This window comes from Oreochromis niloticus, linkage group LG11 (genome assembly GCF_001858045.2).
Source record: "Oreochromis niloticus isolate F11D_XX linkage group LG11, O_niloticus_UMD_NMBU, whole genome shotgun sequence".
NCBI classification, from domain to species: Eukaryota; Metazoa; Chordata; class Actinopteri; order Cichliformes; family Cichlidae; genus Oreochromis; species Oreochromis niloticus.
Window position 1 is genome coordinate 18,323,908 of NC_031976.2, and position 25,664 is coordinate 18,349,571.

The 25,664-nt window shown below is 39.7% G+C and overlaps 1 protein-coding gene across 2 annotated transcripts; it reads left to right on the top strand.

Annotated features, from left to right (window-relative positions):
- The first annotated feature begins 2,240 nt into the window (after positions 1-2,240).
- On the top strand, positions 2,241-3,657 carry twist1b (twist family bHLH transcription factor 1b). 2 transcript variants are annotated; one of them, XM_005472459.3, is made up of 2 exons: positions 2,241-2,935; positions 3,081-3,657. In XM_005472459.3, exon 1 carries the CDS (start codon positions 2,403-2,405, stop codon positions 2,907-2,909), a length of 507 nt encoding a protein of 168 aa, XP_005472516.1. In that variant the 5' UTR covers positions 2,241-2,402; the 3' UTR covers positions 2,910-2,935; positions 3,081-3,657. The 2 variants fall into 2 exon arrangements, with proteins under 2 accessions (XP_005472516.1, XP_003454419.1); XM_003454371.4 differs by having other exon boundaries at positions 2,242-2,935; positions 3,119-3,657.
- Positions 3,658-25,664: the final 22,007 nt, after the last annotated feature.

Genomic DNA, 25,664 nt, shown 5'->3' on the forward strand with positions numbered 1-25,664 from the left:
TCTGCCAAGAAATGTAAATGTAGCGTGGGTCTCAATCCCAGTTTTTGCATTACTGCTTTTTAAAATGAGGAAAGATGTGGACTCCTCGTGAACTAAGGGTGCACTCACTTTGAAATCACAACTCCTCTGCCACAATTGTGGCTGCAGAAGTTACAAAGCTTAGTTCACGTGTGCAGACGCAGGAAGGCGGCCGACTGGCTTCCACAAACTCCTCAGTGATACAATACGGTGTAGTCATAAATATCTGAGATGTAAAAGAAGATAACAAATAGCAACGAAGCACTGCACTACACTTCCTTTGCAAGCTGTAACTTATTTTTAAAGGTGCGATAGTGGAAGTGTTGAGTATCATAATTTATATATTTATCATGGGTTTTATCTAAGAGAGAGATCTGCAGCACTTAATTATTCAAGTAAGTTTTTTTCCAGCACTTGGATAAATGTGCTTTGCAACAGTTTCAATACAAGACACGTGGATTGAAATTAAAAAGATGAACACTTCATTCATTTGAACTCTTTATTTCATTAAAGTTTAAAGGAAACAGCTCAAGAAACTGTAAATATAAAACTGGATTGACTCTTTTTTACAGCAGAGATGATGGTGCAAAGTTTTACACCAGAGATTTATTATACCAGACAGGTACGCTCACCTTGATGAGGCCTTAGCTATTCTAATTTATGGGGTTTTTTTAAGTTGTACAAATCTCTGAAAGTCACAATCTTTAATTAAACATTTCACATGTACTTTTTAAACAAAGGAAAAGGAATGAATGAGCATTCATGTCTTGCAATAACAAATTTCAAACACAGTTTATTGTCTCTTTAGTTAAAATGTAAAAGTTATGATACAAGGAGGAAACCGCTCACTTAAACAAGCCTGTGTTTCCCTCGGAACAATACGTCTACTAAGTCTCAGGCCTCCACGAAGATGTAAATGGATGTTTGGTGGTGTTGTGACCTTCGACCCTGGCTGACCCCCCCCCTGTTTCCTGAACCAGATGCTGCTCCTGTGGACCACAGTCTTCCCAACCTAAACAAAGTAATCCTCCACTAAACAAGATGGATATTGTATCACCAACCTAGTAAATACCAGAGAGCCAAACACACAAAGCTGCCTCTTTTCATCTCTCTGACTGGAAACAACAGGCAAAAAATCATTTCCTTTAGTTTTGTCCAGAGTGAGCAAGCACATAAAAATTTGAATCTAACACTGTTTTACATGAATTTTTTCCCCTATATTACAACTAAAATAGCCCTCTTGGTTCTTAAAAATGAACCTTTACACTATATGGTAAAATGTGAGATGGGATCACTTATTCCCTGCAAATCTATATGGCTCATATCTACAGATGTACCCCCACAGTTTACTATAGTTGATTCTTAAAAAGAGAACAATTAGTGGAGATTATAGCACATACAGTGATGTGAGTTGGATGATGGATGAGCAGTTGGCTTGTTTAAATGATGGATTGGTGAATGGAAAGAAAGACCTCGTCCTGGATCATTATTGCTGTGTTTTCTCATTTTGAAGACCTTTTTAGCACAAACAGTATCAACACCAGGATCTTAGCAAAGTCTTCCTTTTGCACTCCCCAGCCCTGTGGAGGCATGTTATGCTTAAGTGGGTGATTTAAATCTCTTTCGTTAAGGAACTTTTGCCTGATACACACCGATTCTTAGGAATAAACAAGACATGACACCTGCACACATGCCAGTGTTATATCTGTTGTGTGCGCCCGTTTCTACTACTTATTTATTTAGTCTGGGGTTTTTTTTTTATTCCAGTCTCAGTTTGATTTTCTCTTCTGTTCAACTACAAAATTATATGCCTTTGTTTTTACTTCTCATGTCTTGTGTGTCACTTTGCTATGTGAACTTCTTCATGTGTCTTTTTTTCCCGGTTTTGCTTGGAAAGGAAAACGGGGAAAATGCCTTGATCAGCCTTTGACTTTTCGATTCCTCCCTCACTGCTAGGAGCCTAATTAAATTCAGCTCTTCCTTCGTGTTGTGCTTTTCACTTTATATTATATTTTGATGTCTGTTTTGCAATCATAATAATCAGGCAATCACGAGAAATAGCACCTTAAGCTGCCTTTCCCAGCTCTGGCTTTGCATTGAGGGCTTTGCTGATAGTTGCAAGAGATACTCCCGCCCCTCGACTCACGTAATTCATCTTGTTGACCAATCCCGTCGTTCCCCCCAAAAAGTTTACGCCATGCAGCCTATAAGAACTGCTTAAGTATCTCAAGTAACAGAAAAGACTTGTCTTTCCCGTAACCCATTTATGGATTCTTTGGTGCCTTCAAAGCCTGGTAGAGCCACAGGTGGACTAACTCTTTGACTTCATGAGAGGGAAATAATTTTTGGGGGACACTTTCTGGCCGCCATCGACCCAGGTGGAGATGTCTGAGGAAAATCTGGGGGAAGAATCGGGCAGCTCCCCAGTCTCTCCTGTGGACAGCCTGAGCAACAGCGAGGGGGAGCTGGACAGACAGCCGAAGAGATGTGGGAGGAAGAGGAGACCGAGCAGGAAAAATGGGGAGGACTCAGATAGCCCGACCCCTGGGAAAAGAGGGAAGAAGTCCAGCAGCAGCAGCCCCCAGTCTTTCGAGGAGCTCCAATCGCAGCGGGTCATGGCCAACGTCCGGGAGCGACAGAGGACCCAGTCTCTGAACGAGGCTTTCGCGGCTCTTCGGAAAATTATCCCCACTTTACCCTCGGACAAACTCAGCAAAATACAGACCCTAAAACTTGCAGCCAGATACATCGACTTCCTCTGCCAGGTGCTGCAGAGCGACGAGCTGGACTCCAAAATGTCAAGCTGCAGTTATGTGGCTCACGAGAGGCTGAGCTACGCCTTCTCTGTGTGGAGGATGGAGGGCGCTTGGTCCATGTCAACATCTCACTAGCACCTGGAGAAATCATGCCCAAAATGGTACGCTTGGCTTTTTTCAACTAAAACTGCATGACTGGAAAATAAATAAATAAAACACGAGACTGTTTTATGGCTGTACAGTACAGTGGTGTCATTCAACCTAAGCAGCTTTACTTTGTACACTTTTCCTTGTGTCTTTTTGCAGAGTTTAGTGACTTAGCGAATGCCTTATTTTACCTACAGATGACTGCTGAATCTACTACTCACATTCTGAAAAGGGACAATCTGGAGTCCAATGCTGGATACATGGGATCGCCTAACGACATCAGAAGTTTTGTGCAGAGGCCCGAAAGGGACTCACAGCCGTGTGTTAGCTCCATACACCCCAATTCTGGTGTGTTTTCGTGCTGTTGACGACGAATGTTTAAAATATCGCCTTTTTTAAATGCATGCCTTTGGGCTTTATTTCTGTGGAGGTCAAAGTGCATTATTGTCTCAGTTTTTCAGTTTTTTATTTTTCTCGTTTTTGTGTGTGTGCGAGAGAGAGGGAGACTGTCAACTGGTGGTGTAGCTCACATTACAGGCTGACTTTGTGGATCTAACCTGTGCAAAAAAAATATTTTTCAGAATGCATTTATTTATTTATTGATGAAACGTGTTACATTGGAGAATAGATCCTGTGTCTGAAATAAATACGTTCCTATTTTTTATTATCGTTTTTTTCAGTTTTGTAAATGTTTGTATATATATTTTTTTTGCATTAAAGAAAGACGATGAAAGCTGCTTGCATTTGACTCCCCCCCCCCCCCCCCTCCCCCTTCTTTTTACCCAGCGTGCTTGCCAGTGAGGAGGGCGAAACTACTGCCAAGTAAAGCACGCTTACATTTGATAGTCAACATAAATTACATATGAAATAAATTAGCTTTCATACATCACGTGGAGGGTGATTGCATTTGCATATCCATCAATTTAATGGCAAAACCTCCCACTATTGCCAGCTAGGAAAAACAGATGGAGTTATTACTGGCATGGATAGAAGTGTTGGAGATATTTTTTTTTTTTAATTATTATTATTTGTTGCACATCCAAAAAGAAAATATTTTTTTTAAATCATGGTTTGGTACACTTCTCACATATAACTAAAACTTTTTAAGGAAAGGTTGAGGTCAACTCGTGATTTAAAAGACAGAAACGTTTTTATTGCAGCACAAAGTGCGCTGTTAAAAAAGCGCCAGTCAATATAAAATTGCGTTTTAATTAAAACATTTTTTTTTGAAAGCCCCGTGCAGTCTCCAGTTTCTCTCTCACTCTCTCTTTCTCTGGCTTTGTTTACAGTTGGATTAAGGCCTGTGCTTGAAACTCGCCATTATAAGTAAATGAGTTACACTGAGGTCAGATGAGCCCGCTGCTGGACCCATGCTACAGTCTCCTTTCTGCCAGCAGCTGAACTTCAGCAGAAGTTCAGCTACAGTCTCCTTTCTGCCAGCAGCTGAACTTCAGCAGAAGTTCACTTCAGTGGTTATAGGATTTCAGAAATTCTTTAGAAATCGTCGTCAGTTACAAAGGACGTGCCTTATGAGATCATAACTGAGAAAAAAATCGAATCACGTCTGGGATAATTGCACACATTACATCAGCGGTAATTTAGCGACTTCCCCACGTTGTGTAGCCTTGAAATGTATTCCTGCGCATTGTCACTAAATAAATCTTTCACAGTGCTATCGTGCTGTGATTGATCTCGGTGATCTGGGAAAGTCCTTCTCGCTGTCCAAATCAAAGTGCGTGCCCGTTTGAAGGTGTGTAATTGGCTTGGGAGGCATGTATGGAATTCCCAGATGTCTATGAAACTTAAGGAGGCCGTGAAGGTAGGCTGTGGGTCCCCGCGTGGAAGCACTGGACGTTCAGGGGAAATGCCTCCCAACTATGTATCAACAGCATTTCCACCCCCCCGAAATGTTTACTGTGAACCATTTCCACTACAGCATCAGATAAATAATCAGGGCCCACAGCAAATAGAAGCTGTGACCAATCCCCATATTTCAAAAAAGACCACATTCTCCTTTAAAAAAAAATAGTAATAATAATTTCCAATTCAGGCCTTAGAAGCTACCTTAAATAAGTTTCCTCTCCCTTTCTCGGAGGAGAGGAGTTGGCAATTGACACGGTGCAGAGGCACAGAATGAAACCTATTTAGAACAGATGTTAGTATTTTTTAAAAAAAGTCACGTGAAATGAGCAGATGTTCAGACTGTGCAGAGACTCGCCGTGCAGCGCAGTGCAGTGCTGTGCACAGAGAGCTCGGAGCAGCTCCTCTTAGCAGCCTGTGGCACTACATTCAGAACATCTAGTACAGGTTTGATTAACGTGGATCGATTAAAGGGAATAATATGGATGTGACTGACCGTGGAAAGACAAAGGTAGGCTGTCAGAAAGGTCGCTCTGCATTGCTCGTGGTTGTGTTGCCTAACGCGTTCACTTGCTGTTTATGTGTCTGTAAGAAAATGCAGGCAAATAAAACACAGAATGTTTTTTTTTTCAAAGCTTTCACCGCTAACAGGCCTACTGCAGTCAAAGTTTCAGACTTCACTGAAGCGATGTGCGCGTGCGTGTGTGTGTGTGTGTGTGTGTGTGTGGAGAAAGGAGGAGGCTTGAGGGGGGAGGGGGGTATCCGAGGAGAGGGCGAGAATTTATCATCCAGCCATTTTGGGGAAGAAAGAAAAAAAGAAAAGAAAAGAAAAGAAAAGAAAAGAAAAGAAAAGAAAAGAAAAGAAATGCATGGCACATATAAATCCCTGACAGAGGCTGTGGCATTACTGCCGTGGGATCATCGTCTGCCTTCATTGCCGATTCATTTTTGTTCCGGTCCCTCTTTCGCTTATAATTTGTATATAGAAACCTCACCAGTTACCAGTGAAGCTAGTGTAAGCTGTGTCAACGTGAAACGATGAAAACTTTTAATTACCGAAGTTTATGAAGTTATTATTATTATTATTATTATTATTATTATAGCCATAAATCTTTCAAACTTTTTTGTAGGGCTTTGATTGTTTTGTCGTTGTTGTTTAGTTTATTTGATGGCAGTTTGATACATCACGTTACTCATGTTACTCAGGTTACTGTTCTTAAATCAGACTACAATTAATATAATAATTATTTGTATTTATTTATTTATTCGTTTTAGCAAACCCATTTTAGCAAAGACTGATAATTTATTAAATATGAAGCTCAACAATTTGTCCACTTAACAATAATAATAATAATAATAATAATAATAATACTAATGATAACAATAGTTTTGCTTTATTTCGTGCCATACTATAAATATTTCTAATTCTGCCCCTAAAAAGAAGAAGCAGGTGTGGAGTTCACTGCTTCCTCGGCTATTAGGACCAAACCCCTGTTTCCTGAAGCTCGAAGAGCAAACGCTCCTTTCAGACCCACACAGACACCCTCAACAATGCCCCAGAACGCGAACATATTAAAGCCAGGAGTGGGTGAACTGCGTGGAGTCGGGATCAGATGTTAGGGTTGCACTTGAGGAAGGGAAACAGAGGAGAGGCTAAATACAGAAAGACAGCTACAGCGCATAATCCTGCGTCTGGAGTCTGATGATTACTGAATGCATTAACGTCTATAATAACTGAGAGGAGATTTTATGTAATGTTAAGTTGTTCACCACTAAATAAATAAATAAAGCAGCCATATTGTTCGCCGACATCTTCAAGGATACATGTGAGTAAGTTCTTAACATGTGACTACAACAAGATACGTTTTAAAGATGGAAAAACATCGTTTAGTGTCCAAGAAAGAAAGAAAAAAGTGAGAGAGAGAATCTGTATTCTATGGAGAGCTCTCAGCAGATGGCACCTTGCATTACCTGTTGGATCCTTTGACTTTCGCTATTGTAGAAAAAGAGCATTAATATATTTTTGTGAGACGTCATTAAAAATAAACAAACAAAAGAAACTTTTTTGATTTTAATTCTACACATTAAAATATATTCAAAGCTAAAATAGATATACAATAAGACAATTAATTAAATAAAATCATGGTTTGTGCTGGGAGAGTCTGAATTCCTTTGATTTTTGGTGCTGGTACTGAAAATGCGTCACGTGCTAAAAGAAGATGAATTTTTCTGTAGCGATTTTTTAGTTTTTTTAGTCAGTTTAAAATGTGAAAGTACCCTCAGCTCACAAGAATCTCCCCTCATGTAAAACGAATGAATCTGAAAAAAGTAGAAAATGCGCACTGGCACAAGTGGAGGCACACCCAACGTTTGAAAATATATTTACAATTTATGTCAGTGCATGTGAACCCAAACAGAACTATATGTGCCAAAAAATCTCCCTTTCTGGTTGTTGTGTCTGAAAGAAAGTCACGTTTCTGATTTTTGTAATAATCTCCTGAAAATACCTCAGACTGCACTTTAAAAATCTCCTTTTAGTTCTACAGAGATCTTCAGTTACAGTAACAAAGGGATAAGAACTGCTGTAGAACTACATCGAGATGAGGCTTTCAACATATATATTTTTACCCCTGGATTTAAAATAAATCACTTTGATCGAAGACAGGCACTAATGCTGTGTCTCCAACCTGCCAAAGAAACATGTGTTCAGACCATAACACATTGCTCTCCACCATTTGAAGTTTAAATAATGCAGACAGGCACCTGTGGTGCACTGACTTGATTTAAAGATATGAGATGAAAAAGTGAAAGGAAAGATTGTGAAGGGAAAAAAAAATGTTGACAGAAATGTTCTTTTTTAATTTTGCTGATTAATGCCTTTAAAAAATGCAGTCTTGTGATATGACAAATAGATTTTTTGTATGCAATTTTTAAAAAATGAATGTGGGAAAAAGTGGGAAAAGGAAGGTTAAAACTTTTTTGTGGGTTATTTGTTTCTTTTCTTCAAAATAAAAGTTAGTTTTGAATTTTTTAAGATTTCTTTTTCTTACTTTGCAGTCACACACAGTTTAAAAGTTTAAGTATTTTGTCTAAAACCATGACAGAACTTGTTGTGAATGATTTATGTCGTAGTTTGATCAAAATTTCTTGGAATTTTTGTGCACATTAGAAGAAACCATATGTGAGTGCTTCCCGGAAAAAGTTAAACTGATGCTTTTGCATTTGCTTGGACTCTTGTGGACACACACACACACACACACACACACACACACACACACTGTCTGAGCCAATTACAGATTTCAGCTTCAAATCTGAACCACAACAGGTCACCACAACAGGTCACCACTTTATAACAGCAAAAGGCACACTGATCCTGAGGAATGACATCACGATTTTGGCATTTGCCATTTGATTGTTTCCAGGATCAAAACTATCCAGAGGGCACAATGAAAACGTGTGCACCTTGTGTTTAACCTTCATTGCGTGTAATGCGTGCCACCCAGGCTGCAGACAAGACACGGATCAGTGTGTTTTAAGGGTATACACAATGATGTCACAGACAGGAAAAGGCTGGAAAAGGCTTGGCACCTTCAGGAACTGGCCAGATCCCCATTGGCTCAGCAGAATCGCTGTAATAATAAACAGGCAATCAGAAGGCAGCGTGAGCGTACACAAACGCATTGCAAAACTTTGCAGATAATAAAAGCAGATTTTTCACTTGAGGGGGATGATTATTTGTGCTCTTCAGTTGTCCATAAATAGAGGGCCCCTCACAGGAAGTATAAACATACCGATGGAGTGGAGGGCAGTCATAGTCCAGTGCAGTGATTTCAAACATTGCTGTTTATGTTCAATCAGGATGGAGCGTAACTGTAGCCTGAGTTTGTGCATGAAATACAAAGGATTATTCTGTTAGGGGGGGAAAAGCCTCCATGCAGAAGGTAGAGTTTTTGAAGAGTGCTTCACTCAATTAAGGTGCCACATCTAGTAAAAGTGATAAAGCCCTGAGTTTAATTAAATAAACACTGAAATGACTTTACATGATTTTACATAAAACCCTGTGTCATTCTAAATGATCACTGCAAACATACATGTATAAAATAATACAAAAGCTATTAACATCCTTTATCTATTTAAAGTAACCTCTTTCTGGATGTTAATTAGAGGAGAGCACAACTTGTCCCTTATTGACACTCAGAGTAAAACATGCAGTCCTTGTGTATTGCCCAGAGGTCAATAGGCCTCTAATGATGCAGCATCCCTGCTCTCGTCCCTAGGGCGCTCCACTCCCTGGGTATTAATCCCATTGCCTTCATTAACCTGCTGGCCCACCAGTGTCCCCCTCCCCTCAAATACTGAATCCCAGCACCACGCTGTCATGTTGATAATTGATCTGTTGTTACCTATTTACAATGATCTCCTTATTCCTCCCCAACCACCTTCAATACTTTATTCTTATCTGTGCTCTCAGCAGGAAGCAGCATTATGTCGAAGCAGGGAAAATCTAATTGACCATCACCACAAAACCTTGTTGAGCATACAGGACAAAGCAACTCTTCACAATTTATTATATGTTTGATAATAGACTGAAGGTGGAAAAAAGACGTATTTGTATCATCTGTAAAAGTGGAAGTGAAGACAGCCATGTCCAGAGCACCTTTTCTATAACCAAATCTCTCATCATTTTTTTTATTTATAGAAGAGACAGATATAACAAGTTTGCATCTACACATATTTAATCTACAAAAATGACGTAATACTTGAAAGAAATCTGTCTTTTGTTTTAATTCTTTAACATTTGAATGTCTTTAAGGGACTTTGGTTACACAGTGTATTAAGCATTAAAAAAATTTTTTATATAGGTTTCTCAGCTTTCATGTTCTCTTTAAACTATGACTCATAATATATTTCCTGCCATCCCAGCAGGGGTATTGGTGCAAAAGGCTGCCCCTTCAGTCCCACCGCCGGGATCCTTCAGCCTGTCGACAGAGGAGCCAACTGGCCAGAGGATCAAAAAAATGACATCAAGTACAGATAACAACAAAGAAAAGTTGTATGTGTTACTAGAAGTGTGGGATGTCCCTGACTCTCTGCACTGTAATTATGATGTATTACCATGCTGAGCGACTACTCATTAACAAAATGTTAATTTAGGTGTTTTGAAGCTGCTGTCATGCGGTTGTGTTCACTGACATAATTTTAAACACTTTAAAAAGTCTGAACTATAGATTATATAACAGATTATTATACGAATGGAGTGGAAACCCCGTCACAAAGTCACTGATGCTACGAGTGTAAGACAACATAAACCTCATCTTATCTCCTCTATCTCCATGTCATCAGGGGGAGGGGGCTGGGCACGTCCTCCGCAAGAGATGGCCGGCTGTTTTTGACCTTAGTGCTAAATCAAGTTCAAAGAGGACCACTGGTGTTTGGCAGATAGTTTTACATGAGGGCAGAGGGAGGACCATTTGTTTGGTCAACCTCTGGCTCCCCCTTTGATTCGCAGCTATCTTTGACCCCTGCCACAGTGACACCACTTAAGGCTCTTCATTTGGTCACAGTGGCCGGTCTGATGAAACATGGGAAATGACTGACTTTACTTTCTATTCAACTTAAGGAAATTATTTTTCTGAATTATATATATATATGTATATGTATGATTTCATGATTATAGGAAAAACCAGTCCAGTCTATTGCGAAACTAATTTTCATTAGATAAAAGGTGTGAAAGTGTAATGTAAACATTTTTAATGATTTTATGAATAAAAGCCCCAAAACTTGGGGTGTAATTAATATAAAATGATCTAATAACATTGGTTGGCTTAAGATCCATGTTAAGATGGAAAAGTACTGCTTCAAAACTCGTACAATGAATCATACTTGTTTACCAGCGGAAAGATTTTACACTTTTAAAATATATGAACAAGATGTCATAACTACATCTGTCGTGTCAAAGCGGTAGTTCGGTCTGGGTTACGTTCTGCTGTCTTGGTTCCAAAGAGTCTGGTACAAGTGAACGTTATCCAAGAGCAAAGAAATATATGTGGAACACTATTTTTCCACGGACAACGTCTGAACACAACTGGAAACCCATCAGGAAAAACAGTGCTGTGTTTATTTTGCATTACAAGTGTATTATCACATTATAAGAATGAATAATGTATCATGATCGGGCGCCTGTTATTTTAGGAGAAAAATCAGAGCATTAATAAAATGAGATTTTGAAGCAGGAGAATGGCTGATTTTTTGTGTTCTGTGCTCTTATTTTTTTATTAACTAAAGGAAATGTAGCGTTTAAAAGGAAGCGAGTTTTGATGTTTGGTGCAGAGAAGAGAAGAAGTACAAATGCAGCTTTAGTGTGCCGTTCAGAAAACGCAACTTCTCATAGTATGAAGCCTTTCTTTACTTAAACTGTGAAAATGCAATGCAGAAAGCTGGAGTTTCAACTGTCCTTGCAACCATGTGTTTCAGTGAGTAATTCAAGAGATGTTTAACAAAAAGAAATGCCTGCCAAAGTATCTGATGTGTTGCAGTGAGTCACCTTTTCTCACGCACGCACAAGTTTTCTCAGTTGTATTCTTATTTTGGTTCATTTCCCTGACCTTTAACACTTGCCCCAGAGAGATGCAAATGCCCAAAGAACATAATGGCTCCCTTCCTGTGTAAAAACTAGCCCGTAAAGAAAGATAATTAGGGTTGTCATGACAACAGAGTCCAGCGGGCTGATGGAGCAGGGTTCGCTTGCAGAACTTCAAACGGTATCAAAGCTCCGCGGGCTGGTACATGAGCTCTGGTTTGAATTAGGGCCTGACTTCCACATTCTCTCTTCGAATTCAAAATCTATATGAAACAGGGAGAAACGGGAGAAAAAGGGCCCGGCTAGTCCTGGTCCAGACAGACCAAGAGATCTGGATTTCATTAGAGACAATTATCTTATCTGTTTCATCTCAATGCTGCCCCAAGGGTTGGCAGGCAGACCAGTGGGCTCTTTGCAGTTTGAGAAAGCCTGCAGCCAGCCAGAGGCCTGTGGATCAGGTCATTAAAACACTCCTGCCCCTGCTGCTAGTGATAAAATATTTTCATGCTTTTGTAAATAGATTTTCTTCTTTTAACCCCACAGGACACAAGATACACAAAGTTTCTTCTCCGGATAGCTCGGGATAAAAGTGTCCTCAGTTTTAAGAGGAGTCAGCCAAAATGTTAGTTTTGCTCTCAGGTGAAGCTGAACTAGTTTGCCTGCACTTCACTTTCCAGCAAAGCTGCTATTCATCATCACCATGGAGCCTGGCTCCTCCAGTATCCAGTCAACCTGTTAAAGCCTGTGTCACACACCTGTTAACGCAGCATGGTGTTATTCATCACTGATGGTTTGCTCTAAAAATAAAATCCTGTTAGTCAAGTTTAATCAGTTCAAATTTTTTGGCCAGCTGACAATTAGTTAGATTACACCTCCACGTCTCTCTGTTTAATACAAATCTAAAGCCAGGACACAATTAGCTTAGCATAAAAAGTCAATATAAATATAAAAAGGTGCATTGGCTCTGTCAAAATGTAATACAACCACATGTACACCAAACTACTTTTCTGTCCAAATCAACAAAAAAATTTAGACTAGATATGTCATTGTTATGATACAGAAAAATCCAGTGACTTGAGACTCTGAACTTGGGTGGATGTCAAGCTCAGGTGTCTAGCACCCACCATCCACACCAGCTATCAATTTACAGCTTCACTGTCTGCACTGATAATTGTGGTCCCTCCACAACAATTTGCCTGAAAATATAAAACAGACCCATGAAATGAAATTTCTAGGACATATGGCTGGGGAAAAATACACACTTTAAGCTGTTTTAAAGCAATGTATGCAGCATGATTGTTTGTATCATTAAGTGACAATCAGTTTATAGCAGCTAAAGTTTTAAAATCTTTTCCGCTTTTTTTAACTCACTGCAATAGTTTAGGAAAGATTGTGCCTTTTATGGAATACTTAAAATGACTTATGGCATGGGGCACAACATCAGACCACTCACACATGGACTCTGCACTCAGACCAAGTCCAGATTAGATTTTTATTCCATGCACAGTTGGTGTGGAGCACCCACAATTTCTTTGTACATGTACAATAAAAAGGCTATTCTATTCTATTCTATTCTATTCTATTCTAAAACTACTTCAAATGAGACCCCAATCTCTGTAAAATGACACACTGTGGTTTTTGAATATCCTGGATCAACTGTTCATAGAGTTCATCATTTTTTGTGAAAGTTTAATGGTTGAAAAACATTATGTCATTCGTACAGTTTTATAAAGACTAAACAAGCAAACTATAGTAGGTTGATTACTGAATTTTACAAAGACACCATGATGGGTTCATTTGCTTACCTTTGGAAAGAGTAAAGCTAGGTCTTTCATCCTCGATCAGCTAAGCAAACTTGGTTAAATTTAACACAAGTCATGCTGACTTTCTCTAAGTCCAAACTACAAAGTTTCTAAAAGAAAAATAAGACAACTTATGACCTCAGTCAGTTTTTCAAAGAAAATGTCAGGCATGACTCAGGTTCTGGGGACCTGCACTTTTTTGACAAATTTAGGTAATCTTGTACAGTTTGGCTCAGAAAATAGCAGCTTATTTTTGGACAGGATGCCCTTGGTGGGGGCGGGATGGGGGTGGCAAAGGAGCAGAGAGGGATGTGAGGCCCTCGTAGAACCCGGAGCTGTAATTGAGAACCTTCCTCATCAGGGGTTAGGGATCATGGGCAGAGACTTTCCTTCATCACAGCCAAGCCGGGAAATGCAGAGGACAGCATGGGTCAGCTCAACATACCCGCTGTGTGCTGTTACCATGGCAAACATCCCAAGGGCCAAAGAAAATAGATGACAAGTACAATAAAATAAGGTGCAATCACGAAGGTCAGTTGCCTCCAATGCTTCTCAAAGCCCCTACGTTCTCCAAAAGTGAAAGAAAAGCCGGGTACTTAATTGCTCTGTAATGTGGTCATTTTCCCTCCTTCCATCTAGAAATCAGGAAGCCTTGAGGGACGTGCTCTAGAGACTCTCCGTGAGCAGCCACTGAGCAATTCCAGTCCACTTCAATTGCGAGATATTTACTTTCCTGTTCTTTGTACTGGGTGCCCTGCAGATGGAATCTAGCATCCTCTTCAAGGGGAAATTTTATGAGTTATTAACTGTCAACAGTTCATAACCCCCAAGGAGCTATTAAACTTTCTCCTGTGGTCACAGCAGAAATGCCAGTGTTTGATTTGGACTGGAAAGATATTTGAATGTTTTTGCTCTTCTCCACCCTGCGTGCAAGTGCAGCAAAATACTCACATCAGCTTCAACATCAGATCACTGTGTCAAGATAAAGATAATAATGTGTTTGCTTAGTTTTGAAAGTACAGAAGGCATCGTGTGGATTTAGTGTCCATGAGCACAGTTTATCACAACAGTCAAAACACAATATGGAGACAAATCAAGGCACAAAACCATTGGAAACAACACAAGTATTTCCTGGGCTGAATCATCTTTAATAAATAACAAGATACTAATTAGATTTTTAGAATTTCATTAATCGTGCAGCTGCAGGTGAAGTACTCCAGTATTCTCCTAATTTACGAGCCGAGATTGCTTTTCTTTTTCACTTTTTTGTTCTTCTTTTTGTACAATGCGCTATATAACAGTTATATTTGTACTCCAGAAATGGTGTCAGCGGTGTGACTAAATCATTTATCACCAGCCAAAAACAACGAGGATGAATAATTGAGTCCAGATGTAGCTGATTCAAGCGAGATACCAGGGTTCATTTCCTGTCTGTGCTTTGTAAGACAACCTATTACACCTCCCAGGCAGCTGCCGGCTACACTGGCCCAGCCCGAATGTCAACACTCCTCAGGTGTCAGTGTAAGAATCACACAACACGCAAGAATGCTAGTCTCCTCCATTTAGACCTTATTCTCTAACTCTGCCGTACGGTCAGGCAGAGGTGGAATAAATACATGTACTTAAATTTACTTGGGTAGTTCCATTTAATGTTACTTCTCCTTAGGTACATTTGCAGTTACACAATATAGCACAATGCAAAAATGCATAAGGAGCTGATGCTGGATTGATGCAGATTAGAAAAACCAGGAGTGAATATAGCAGGTAAAACTAGTTCCACGATCTAAACTGCTGTTGCTAGATTTACACCATCACACTGTGAGCCATGCTGTTGTGTAATGTTGACACTTCTGCTCTCTTTCTTGTGTAAAAATATGAATGCGGGACTTTTACATGTTACAGTGTTTACCCATTTTTCTCAAGGAACAGATCGCCACCACTGTTCTAAATAAATTCTGCATCAACAGACATAATGAAGATGTGAGCATGCATCTTACCAAACATGTGTAAAGCACTATTCAGACCACAGTATGATTAGGTATGCTGACAATTATTGCAAAGGGAAAATACAAAGGATACAAACAGCAACACACACACACACACACACACACACAAACTTGCCTGCAGTAGCAGTTCCCTTGTTTATTTTATATGCTAAAAGATCTGGGAGGTCATAATTCTCAGTCTGCCTTAAAAGCATTCTCTTCCGGCCCTTTTGGGCCCATGTGGTAATAATTATGCTCTCTGGCTTGGCCATGCAGGTGACTGACACTGAGTGACCACTCCTCAGCACCCATGCATGTGCTAATGAAGCACAGCTTCCTGGTTGTCCTTTTTTTTTTTTTTTTTTTTTTGTAAGGCGTAAGCTGTTCAACTTGCACTTTGTTGCTTCACTCTTCACTCAACCTTAAGCAATTTGAAAACCATTACGTCCTCCTTTTTCACAGAAAACCTGCTTATCCTCAGACGCTCGGTGAACTGAGGCTGCGTTTTGCAGGTGGGACCAAACGTGCTGTCTTTCAAACGGAGCTGTGTTATTCATGTTCTCACTGAAATCTGTATCCATCCATTTCAGCATGAATTGCGTGCCAGTTTCAAAACAAATAAACACCAGCAGAGGAGGTTTCTATGGACAAAATCAATCTGTGGGGGGATGTCAGGATTGTTTGGAAGAAAAGGTAAATAGTGAAGTGGAGTGGCCTACAGACTTTAATGCAGTGTTTACACTGTAATTAGTCTTTGCAGAATGAGATTCCTGACGGAGGGCCTGAGACGGCGTGGCATGATAAAATAAACTCCAAACAGTGCTGTTTCAAGACATCCTCCGTGGACCATAAACCAAGACAGTCTTTACAGGCTGGGCTACAACCACCACTCTCTAATTTGCAAAATGGGTGGTCTGATCTTTTTTTTTTTAACCATCTGACTGTCATCTTCTGTTCTCCTTATTTTAATGCAGCTTTTTCTCCTCATTTCTTTGCATTTTCCCTGAGTTTTTTGCTATTTTGTTTTTTTCTCAGTGTTTACCCCTCAACTTCCTGCTTCCCCCATCCAAAGTGAACTTCGCATGGAGCTTCAACTTCCAGCTTCTCTGCAGGCCCCTCCGGACTCTGAGCTGATGACACAGTCTTCAGCCGTGCATGCAGAAGGGGGTACGACTGGGGCTCATTCAGAACTGTGTCACCGTCCACCTGAGAAAACATACAGAGGGCAGGGGAGGGGGGCTAGTAAGGACACCAGGAACCAATAGTTGAGGGAGGGCTGGCAGAGTGACAGCCAATGTACAATAACATTAGTCTTCCGCTCTAGCCCAAGTGAGCGCTCCTTCTGGACACATCTCTGCCTCCTCTTACTTTTTTCTTTCTTCTGTCTTTTTTTTTCTGTCAAGAAGCTTCTTCCAATGGAAACAAATTCCTGTCATGCCTCAGTGCTGTTCCCTGTTTAGATTTCTCATTACAAACAGCATTACACGCATGGGCTGGAGCTGGCCAGAGCACAAGCAGGGAGAAGCCAGGGACCTTAGTCCTCAAAAGCATCCAGCAGAGAGATGAAGGAGCAAGGTCTGTCAGATGATGGCCAAATATATATACTGTATATATATATACATATACCCAAGAGAGAGAGAGAGAGTGAGGAAAAGAGAAGACATTTGTGATACACCAACATCACCAAAAGTTGTGTTTTTGTAAACACATCTTGTGTGGACATGTAGCTACCTTCCTTTGTACCAAATCTTCAAATAAAAGAAAAACACAAACCTTGGGAAATCTCAAAAAAAATTCTTTTGATATTAAACTGTCATGAGAGATGCCAGGCCATCTTTTGATTTTGAAACTTCCCTGTTATGTGGGGATTCGATGAACGCCCCCCTCCCCAATTTCCATCTAGACAATTTATGATTATGAAGTGAAGCTGCCTCACAGGATACCAGAACTTTATGGAAAGCAGACCTCCTTCTTTCTCCCCATGCTCTCTCATCTTAATCCAAGCACAGCACCAGAGGACTGGAGCTGCCATGATTCCCCGGGCTGTCTGGGAATTGTTGACTGACACCTGACTGTGTCCATTAGTGTGAAAAACCAGAGCTACACCACATACTAAGTACTACCTGTGCAAAAGTTCTGATTGTATCACTGCTGGTTTTTGTAATCATTTATTGATTTTTTGCATTTCTGAAGAGTTCTCTCATGTAGGTTTTTAACTAAACACAATCGGTTTCAGCTAATCTATAACTAAATAACATATAATTAGAAATGTTTATACCGAAAATCCTACACAACAGCCCATCATCTTCATATTATAACGGACGGAGTGAGATTTCTGATTTTTTTTCACCACTTTGTAGAGAAAACAGACAATTTTAGTGTGCCATGACATATCCTCTCATGCTAGAGACAGACTTGCAGACAATCTGCTATCAATTTCTTCAAATCCATGAAATTACACTCAATGCTGCCGCCAAGATTTAAGTGATAACAGTGAACAAGATCTTTTGAAGATATGATGGGCGTTCAAAGCAGACAGCCTGTTTTCTTTCATGTATATATGGCGTAATTTATATACTGTAAAACTTCTATTCTCTTTTGATGCATTACACATGCTATTTACACTATTTACTATTTTATTTACAGAGCTGTTGAAAATCTATTGTAATAGTGCATCTTTCAGTCAGTGCAATAGACGGGTAGCTTGTTTTAATCTCTAAATGCTGCTACATTCTCCCACAAGAGCATAAAGGTTTCAAACTTTAGGAAAGATAGTCTGCTTAACCCAAAGAAAGACTTATTTTTGGAAAGGCACTTATTACAAAATTCTTACAGAAGAACTGTTACTGCTAAATGTGTCCTAGGACTGAATATGCCAACTGCTAATTATGAAGCTTAATGCAAAGACAGGGAGAACAGGGAAGCCTGCTTCTGTCCAAAATTAACAAACTTCACTTAAATGCACATCTACACAGATTTAATTAACATTCCCTTTGCTGAGCTAACTGCCTGTTGCACTGAGGGATGTGTTTGTCTGTTTTTGCCTTTTTGTTCTGCCCTCTAAATGTGCACCTTTATTTAAGGAATAACGTTTAAAAAAATAACCCACAATAAGCGCTCAAAAAATTCTGACGTATTCAAAAGAGAATTCAAAGATAGTGAAAGAAGTATCTAACCTCTGGGGAAAAAAGTTTTTCACTTTAAAAAAAAATTCACAAATTTTATTTGTTTATTTCTATTAATGAGATTGTTCCGTGATTCAGTGCATCGGTTTTCATTGTCTGGTGACCATTTAAATCAAAGTTAGTTAAGATAATGCTTCAAAACTCCATTACTACATAAATCAGTGCCTGGACTCTAATATACAAGTGAAGGTTCTGAACCGGCAGTAAAATCCAGAGTTGGAAAATAAAGTGACAACAATTGCAGTTCCTTTAACAGCAACTTGGGGCTAGTGAGTGAAAGTTAGTAGCCTGCAGTTGAACATGTCCTCTAAATACTGGTCACTACTGGCTCTGAAAATAAATGAATAAATAAAAAACACGCTTTAAAATGTGGAGTATAAAAACCAAAGCATGATACCACAGTGGCTCAGTCCATCTTTTATATACAGTCTATGGTTCTGAGTAGCATGTACACACATCCACACTAACATCAGAGGGGAAACAGCCACTAAACAGTCACTAAATGCACTGCATATAGCAAGCTATATTAAATCAAATTGCACTTTTTATGGATCTGTAAGGCTAAAAAAGCATTCATCCATTTCTACACACGGCTGTTAGTTTGGTCAAATGTAACATGAAAGCTGTCATGATGGATTCAGAGCTTATGGCTGTTTCCCGTATTTTATATCAAAGCAGTAGAAACTTCTAGGTCATTACGGGCCTGCACTAATTGGTTATAAATTTCTGCTACAGTTGTACAGACACATATGAGGCTGTTTTTAATTTTCTCATCGAACTCACAACAAGAGAGCAAATAAACTCATTCCCCAAAATGTCAAACAGCTCCTTTCATCCCAGTGACTGAAAATGAAAATTCATGAATTGCACAAATGCACATATGTAAACACTTGTGTAATATTTGAGGTTTATTTTCACTTACTAATAAAGTGGCTTGGGAGCAATTTCCCTAAAAGACTACAAGCTGTCCAACTTCGTGTCCAGAAGCCTGCCTCAGACCAGGAATGAGAGAAAGCCGAGGCCACCTGTTTCCCACTCACTTCTACTACACTGCTGGCATAATGCAGGCTTGTTCATGGCGGATTAACACCAGACCATATGAGGTGGCAGTGCCAGCTGAGCTTCAAAACATGAGTCGAGCTGCCATTAACTTTACTGTACCATAATTTGTGGCATCCTATGCATCTAAATCACATGATCCCATCATGTCAAAGGCAATTTCCCACTTTGTCAAAAAGAAATGCTCTGTCACGACTCTGACGACCAGCGTGGGCACAGATTCCCGTCTGGTTGGATAACACGTTCTTATATTGCATTAGGAGCGTGTTATGTTCGCTCAACAACATCCCTACGCTGTGGTGTTCTGCTGAAACTGTGATGTAGCACCGCGGATGTGTCACAGTGCTGTTTCACAGTCTGGCTTCTACCCAGACCAGTCACACAACATGAAAATGTGTATTTCATTCCTCATTATGAATTATGTGTATACAGCGACTCTCCGGGGCACATTAAGAGCACGCCGACTTCTAAAACTTTTTAAAGCTCATATATTGTCCAGAAACATTTACTTCAAACTGCTCATGGTCCCCCAGGATACCACAGTGGTTTCACACAGCGAAGACAAACAACTTGTGCCAGACAGAAGCATAATTTAAATACAAGGCGGCCTCAGTTTGATTTTTCTTCGAGAAGAACGGAACCCAAATGAATGCCATGCATCAATCCATGCTTTCAGTAACAGACTCTAAAGCTAAAACAACAATGAGGTCATAAACAACCTAAAGAAGATTGAAAGACTTGTACAGTTTTTTTGTAAACACTACATTCAACTTGCTGTTTCTGCAGTTTTCTCCCACATCGTGTAGCCTTTGAGGATTGGTTATCGCTGGTGAAAGACATTTAAATGTGGCTGAAAACAAGCAAGTCGGATCCCGTGTTAACTTCCATAGCTCACTTCTGTGAGCACGGAATCTGCTATGGCAACGGGTATGGCAACGTGTTGTCATTCATAAACATTTGAAGGAGAACTTTTATTTTAATTGCTTCCACTACATCATTGTTTTTGTTTTAAATGTTATTTTTAAATTTACTAAAAGAAAAATATATATATATATATATAAAACCCATTTATATCTTAAGAAAGTATAACACATCACACCTATAAATCCACGGCACATACCAGGTAACAGGCATGTCTTCTTTTCAGTGTGTTTGAAGGATGACATTATTTGTGCACAGATGAGCGAACATGGCAGCAGGAACATTAATGGAGCTTGGGGCCCTGCTTTTCCCACTTTCTCCAAAGCTCAGTTGCACCAACACGTGCCTCGATTCATGCACAGATGTTTCCCTTGGAGATTAGTCTGTGATATAGTGTGCAGCGTGAAGGACAATCAACTCCCTCACACGCAGATGCCCCGCGGGACCTTTTCTGGGGCCCTCATTTTACTCTTTCAGTATATAGTGATAATGAGAGAGCCCTTAAACCCTGCTTGGAAAAAAAAAATCTTTAGCCAGAGCAGCTCGTGTTTGGCTTTGGAGTATGATGAAGCATAGAAATGAACCACAGGATTGGTCATGCCCTTCATTTGCTGAATGATTTGTTTACTAATTCTATAATTGTTATTTAGAATGTAACATTTTTATGTATTGTTTTCTTGAATCAAGAGCTTTTTTTAAAGTCTGACTTTTCATGTTATGTTTCACCCAGCTCATTATTACTTTGTTTTCCTGATTGTGTCTCTAGTTAATATATGTCCTTGCCATACTGTATGGATCATACGGAAAATCCCATTGCTTCATGGTCACAAGCCACAAATAGCAATATATTAGAAGGTCTGGGCTGGAACTGAAAGGGGTCTCTTGGCATACGCTTAGAGAAGAAATCTCAAGTTTACAAGTCCTCGGGGTGTCATTTTGCCTGGCGGTGCATTCAGGCAACACTTACAAACACGTCCCATCCAACTAGCTGGAGAACGGCAGGCTTGCTTTACAGTCTCTGGATTGTACAATGTGAGGGAGGAAGGCACGTAAAAGTGCCTGGTCGTGGAAATCAAAGAGAAGAGTCGGCATCCCGGGGACACCGAGCCCCACTGATGGGATTCTAAAAGACAGGAGAGCCTAGATTTGCCAGTCCCCCCCATCTCCTCAGTGGAGAGGCCACTTCCTTTGGCCACTGTGGTTCCTCAGTATCACCTATCAGAAAGGTCAATCAGTGGCTGAGATAAAGCAGTTACTAAAGCTGGATGGTCTTTGAACACAGCAGGGGGAAAACTCCCTCAGGTCTCTTATCTCATTAAACTTGAAAAGGATATTAATCCTTGAAAGGCTATGATAACAGTATGGATGACACCAGTCACGGCAACTAGCAATAATATAAATGCTATCTGCGTTGGGATGTCAGTGCTTTAACTCAGCAGACAGGAGAAGAAATTCTGTGGGATGTTTTTGGAAAACTTTTATTTAATGAGAAAACTCACAATTTTATCAAGATAGAATGAACGAATGAAGCTTTATTTTCCACTGAACTGCAGTTTAATATTAAACTGAAAGCTAAATGACAGCGTACATGCCACCAGAAAGAAATGAAGGCCTCACAGACATTACAAACCACAGATGATCCAACAGTAAAAGAGTGTACTGGGCACAAATCTGACATCTTACTTTTTGCGTCCTTTGTTTTTCACACCAGCGCACTTAACAGCCCCTTCATTTGCTGCCAAACTGCGCTGCCCTACACCTCGAACATGGTTAGCAGCACATGGAAAGGAAAACACCACTACTGCATGGCAGACTCGCACAAATCTTGACAGGCACAAAGGAAAGCTGGAAATTTCCCTCTTTGTGTTGTTTTAGCTCCCTTTCATCCTCAACTTTGGTGGGCAAGGCTTAAAGAATTACAAGTTTGTCCCACAAATGACTTCCTCATTTGTCTCAACTTAGGAGGCAAATGTCATGTCAAACTCTAACATAAGCAAAATGGTCACAGTTTAAACTGAATAAATTTGTTAGCATCAAACAAGTCCCTCATTACAGTTTTGTTGTATTTTAAATAGTGTAGCCATGTCTACATGAATCCACACATGGGGGGAAACTAGCCTATTAAATGTCTTATTGCAGGATACAAATACATAAAGAAATAAATTATGTGTGTTCTCTGACATTTGACTCTCAAAGGAGCCTAAAGGAACATATATTGATGCCAAATATCCGTCAGTGTGAGTTAGCTGATCCATACACACTTCAACTAAGAGTAAAATTATTCATTGAATTGTAAGGTGCTAAAAAAAAGTCAAATTTTTGGTCAAAATCAGCCTGTTTAATTCCTTATACCTTCAAGCGACATCACTGGATTTTCACAAAAACCCTGCTGTGGACACAGACTGTGAAGCACTTCATTTTAAGATTTGTGACCTGATGAAAAGGGTCTAGAAAGACTGGCTGGAGAAAACACAAATGCATGTTTCTCTTTCTTACTCTAGCCGAGAAACGCCATGCACAGAATCTGTTCAATCCTGATTGAATGAAGCCACAAAAAGTTTTCCACAGCTGTTCTGTGTTAAATGGGAAACTTTGGGTTTTGCTGGGTCAGAATGACCAGGGCTGGCAGGTGAATTTAGGGTCACTACTGAAGCAGTTTAACTCCATTACCATTAGTGTTTTCCTCTAAAAGTTCTTGTCATTACTCTTTGCATGTGAGGTAACCTAAATCTTCAATGCAGGAAAATCTGACTGTATCTTCAGCAGTACAAAGCAGTTACTTGAGAGCATGAGTGGGATGCCATGTCATCCACTTGGCTTTCTCAACAGCCTCCTGAAATACTGACAGTTATTTTTACTTTATTTTTTTTATCATCAGTACTGCTAAAGCAGACATTCAGTGGGTTCATTATATTCTTTATAATTCCATTATGTGTTTTTCAACCTCAAGCTGACTCCTGATTAGCAAGTCCATCTCTTTGAGTATCCCTTTGAGCACCTCGGCAAGATTACTTACATCCTGAAGTATAGCCATGTTTCTGGGCAACACTGGTTGTTATGTGAGTTTTGATTACACTGTGGAGTATTCTTATATATTCATAACCCTCTTTATAATGCTCCTGGATTGTCATAGAAGTCAAATCGCCCCACTCTCTGTTACATATCAGCTATAGGTGCCCTTATTTCACAGCCTCCCTCTCTCGTTTTATTTCACACACTGACCTTTCTGGTTTACATGATGAAAAGTGAATGTCACAGTCTTTGCATTCTGCGCCACGTCATCGGGTCTGAAAGTCTCACCTCAAAAAATCAGGAGACAGTTTAAATTCTAGAGATGCCTAATAAAAGTTCTCCGCAGGTACAGAGACACTGCGAGGGAACACATGATTACCAATAAGAAATATCTGGTTATTTTCTGGATAAGGCAGCTTTTTGATGAAAATCAGGGTCATTATGCAAGTGATGAATCAGAGGACTAAGAGATGAATCAGAAAATATCAAAGATTTGTCATTTGTAAGTTGTAGACATTTTGTCCTGTGGTGCTTACCACTTCTTTTTTTTTCCAAGCAGACTGTGAAGTGCTCAACACTGCATCTCTGCTGCTATTAAGATCCAAATTCTGCACTATTAAAAATCCTGCTGCTAGTAGACATGAAATATGTCAGATTATAGCATTGCACATTTAAGGGTGGAATGATTGTTCTCCATACATCTTTAATGACTTTGAAAAACAAGAGCTGGGTGCAAAGAATGGATTTTCTCCAATCAACCCCAAATTAGGCTCAAATATACACACACACACTCACTTAAATCTTTTAATAGGTGGTGCTAAAGGTTCGACAAATGTCTTTTAACTCAACAAGTCAACAAAATTTGTTCAACTTAACAGCTAGACGATTGGGTATTCCGACAGGACAATGATCCCAAACGCACATGAAAACTCCTTCTGGAATGGGTAAAGTAGGCTTCTGAAATGGGCTCCTCTAACTGAAAACCCCACTGAAAACCTGTATATTATGCTTAAAAGCTGTGTCTGTGCCAGGAAATGAACTCTACCAATTCTGCCAAGAAGAATAGTCAAACATCCAGCCCGAATTATACTAGAATCTACTGTATCTATCTATCTATCTATCTATCTATCTATCTATCTATCTATCTATCTATCTATCTATCTATCTATCTATCTATTTACAAGACAGCCTTGATGTGTTCAGTAGCTCTCTCAGCTATGAGTCAGAGCGTTACAGTTTCACAGGTTAACCCATCCAAATTCTATTTATGGTTCCGAGTTTTTTGGTTTTCTTCTAGTCTTTCATTTCATTCATTAGTTGTGTCCACTTTGTATTCTTGGTGTTAATCAGAAATCATTTTAACTTCAATATGTTTTACTTGTAAGGAGACACGTTTATTTTCTCAATAAGGAAACTTCTGCACAAAAAACCCCTCTGATTAATGTCGTTCCAGTTATGGCTTGCAGTCCTTGTATATAAACACTGGTTTTTGAGGGTTCTCAGCAGTTGAGTGTTTGGAGTGCTTTTTAGTCTCTGCCATTTTTACTCAAGTGCCTCTGAACAGTATTTCATGATTTGGCTGATTTTGGGGAGCTAAGAATGTGTTTTTCTGTTGCTTTTCTGCCTTAAAATTTATGACTCCACAAAGTCATCATTACCACCACTATCACACATTCTTATATGTATGTGCACACTCGATCCAAATATTTTTTTCTGAAATAGCACAGTCGGTGATAAAATACAGGGCTAACTTAGAGTTTATTCCATTTAGAGAAAATAGGTAGGCTTTTGTCGTTCTTACTTCCTTACACCTTTAAAAATGCTTGTTTGCTTTTACAACTGGCCCTGTGTGCAGCTGGGGAGGGGCAGCGCAGATGGATTTGGGCTTCGTTATTTTTTCTCCCTTTGTAACAGCTCATTTAAAATCACGAGAGCCTGAAGCCCAAGACAGATGGAATCTACTTAAGAAAGAGTCAGTGTCTAATTTAACTCAAATGCTTCCTAATTTGAAGTAACTCTACACCTTTGTGAAAATGCTCCAGGAGCTCTTATTAAAGTTTCATTTTAAAAGAAAAAGAAGAAAAGTTTGGGTAAAATTTGTTGTTTAATGTCATTCATTTTCTTAAATCTGTTATTTAGATGAAACCGCCAAAAACAGGCCTTCCTGCTTGGCCGCCATGAAAGTTCCCAGAGTAGCATTTTTGCAGAGAGCAACATTAGACTGCGAGTGAAGTTTTCTGGTCTCATCATTGCGTGTATAGCATATCAGGTCAGGCCCATGAACTAAGCCTGCTGTGAAATTGCTTAAGCTTGGTTTGAAAAGTATTCACGCAAGTCAT

Coding starts and splice junctions, on each gene's coding strand:
- twist1b (XM_005472459.3), top strand. CDS start 2,403: ATGTCTGAGGAAAATCTGGGGGAAGAATCGGGCAGCTCCCCAGTCTCT.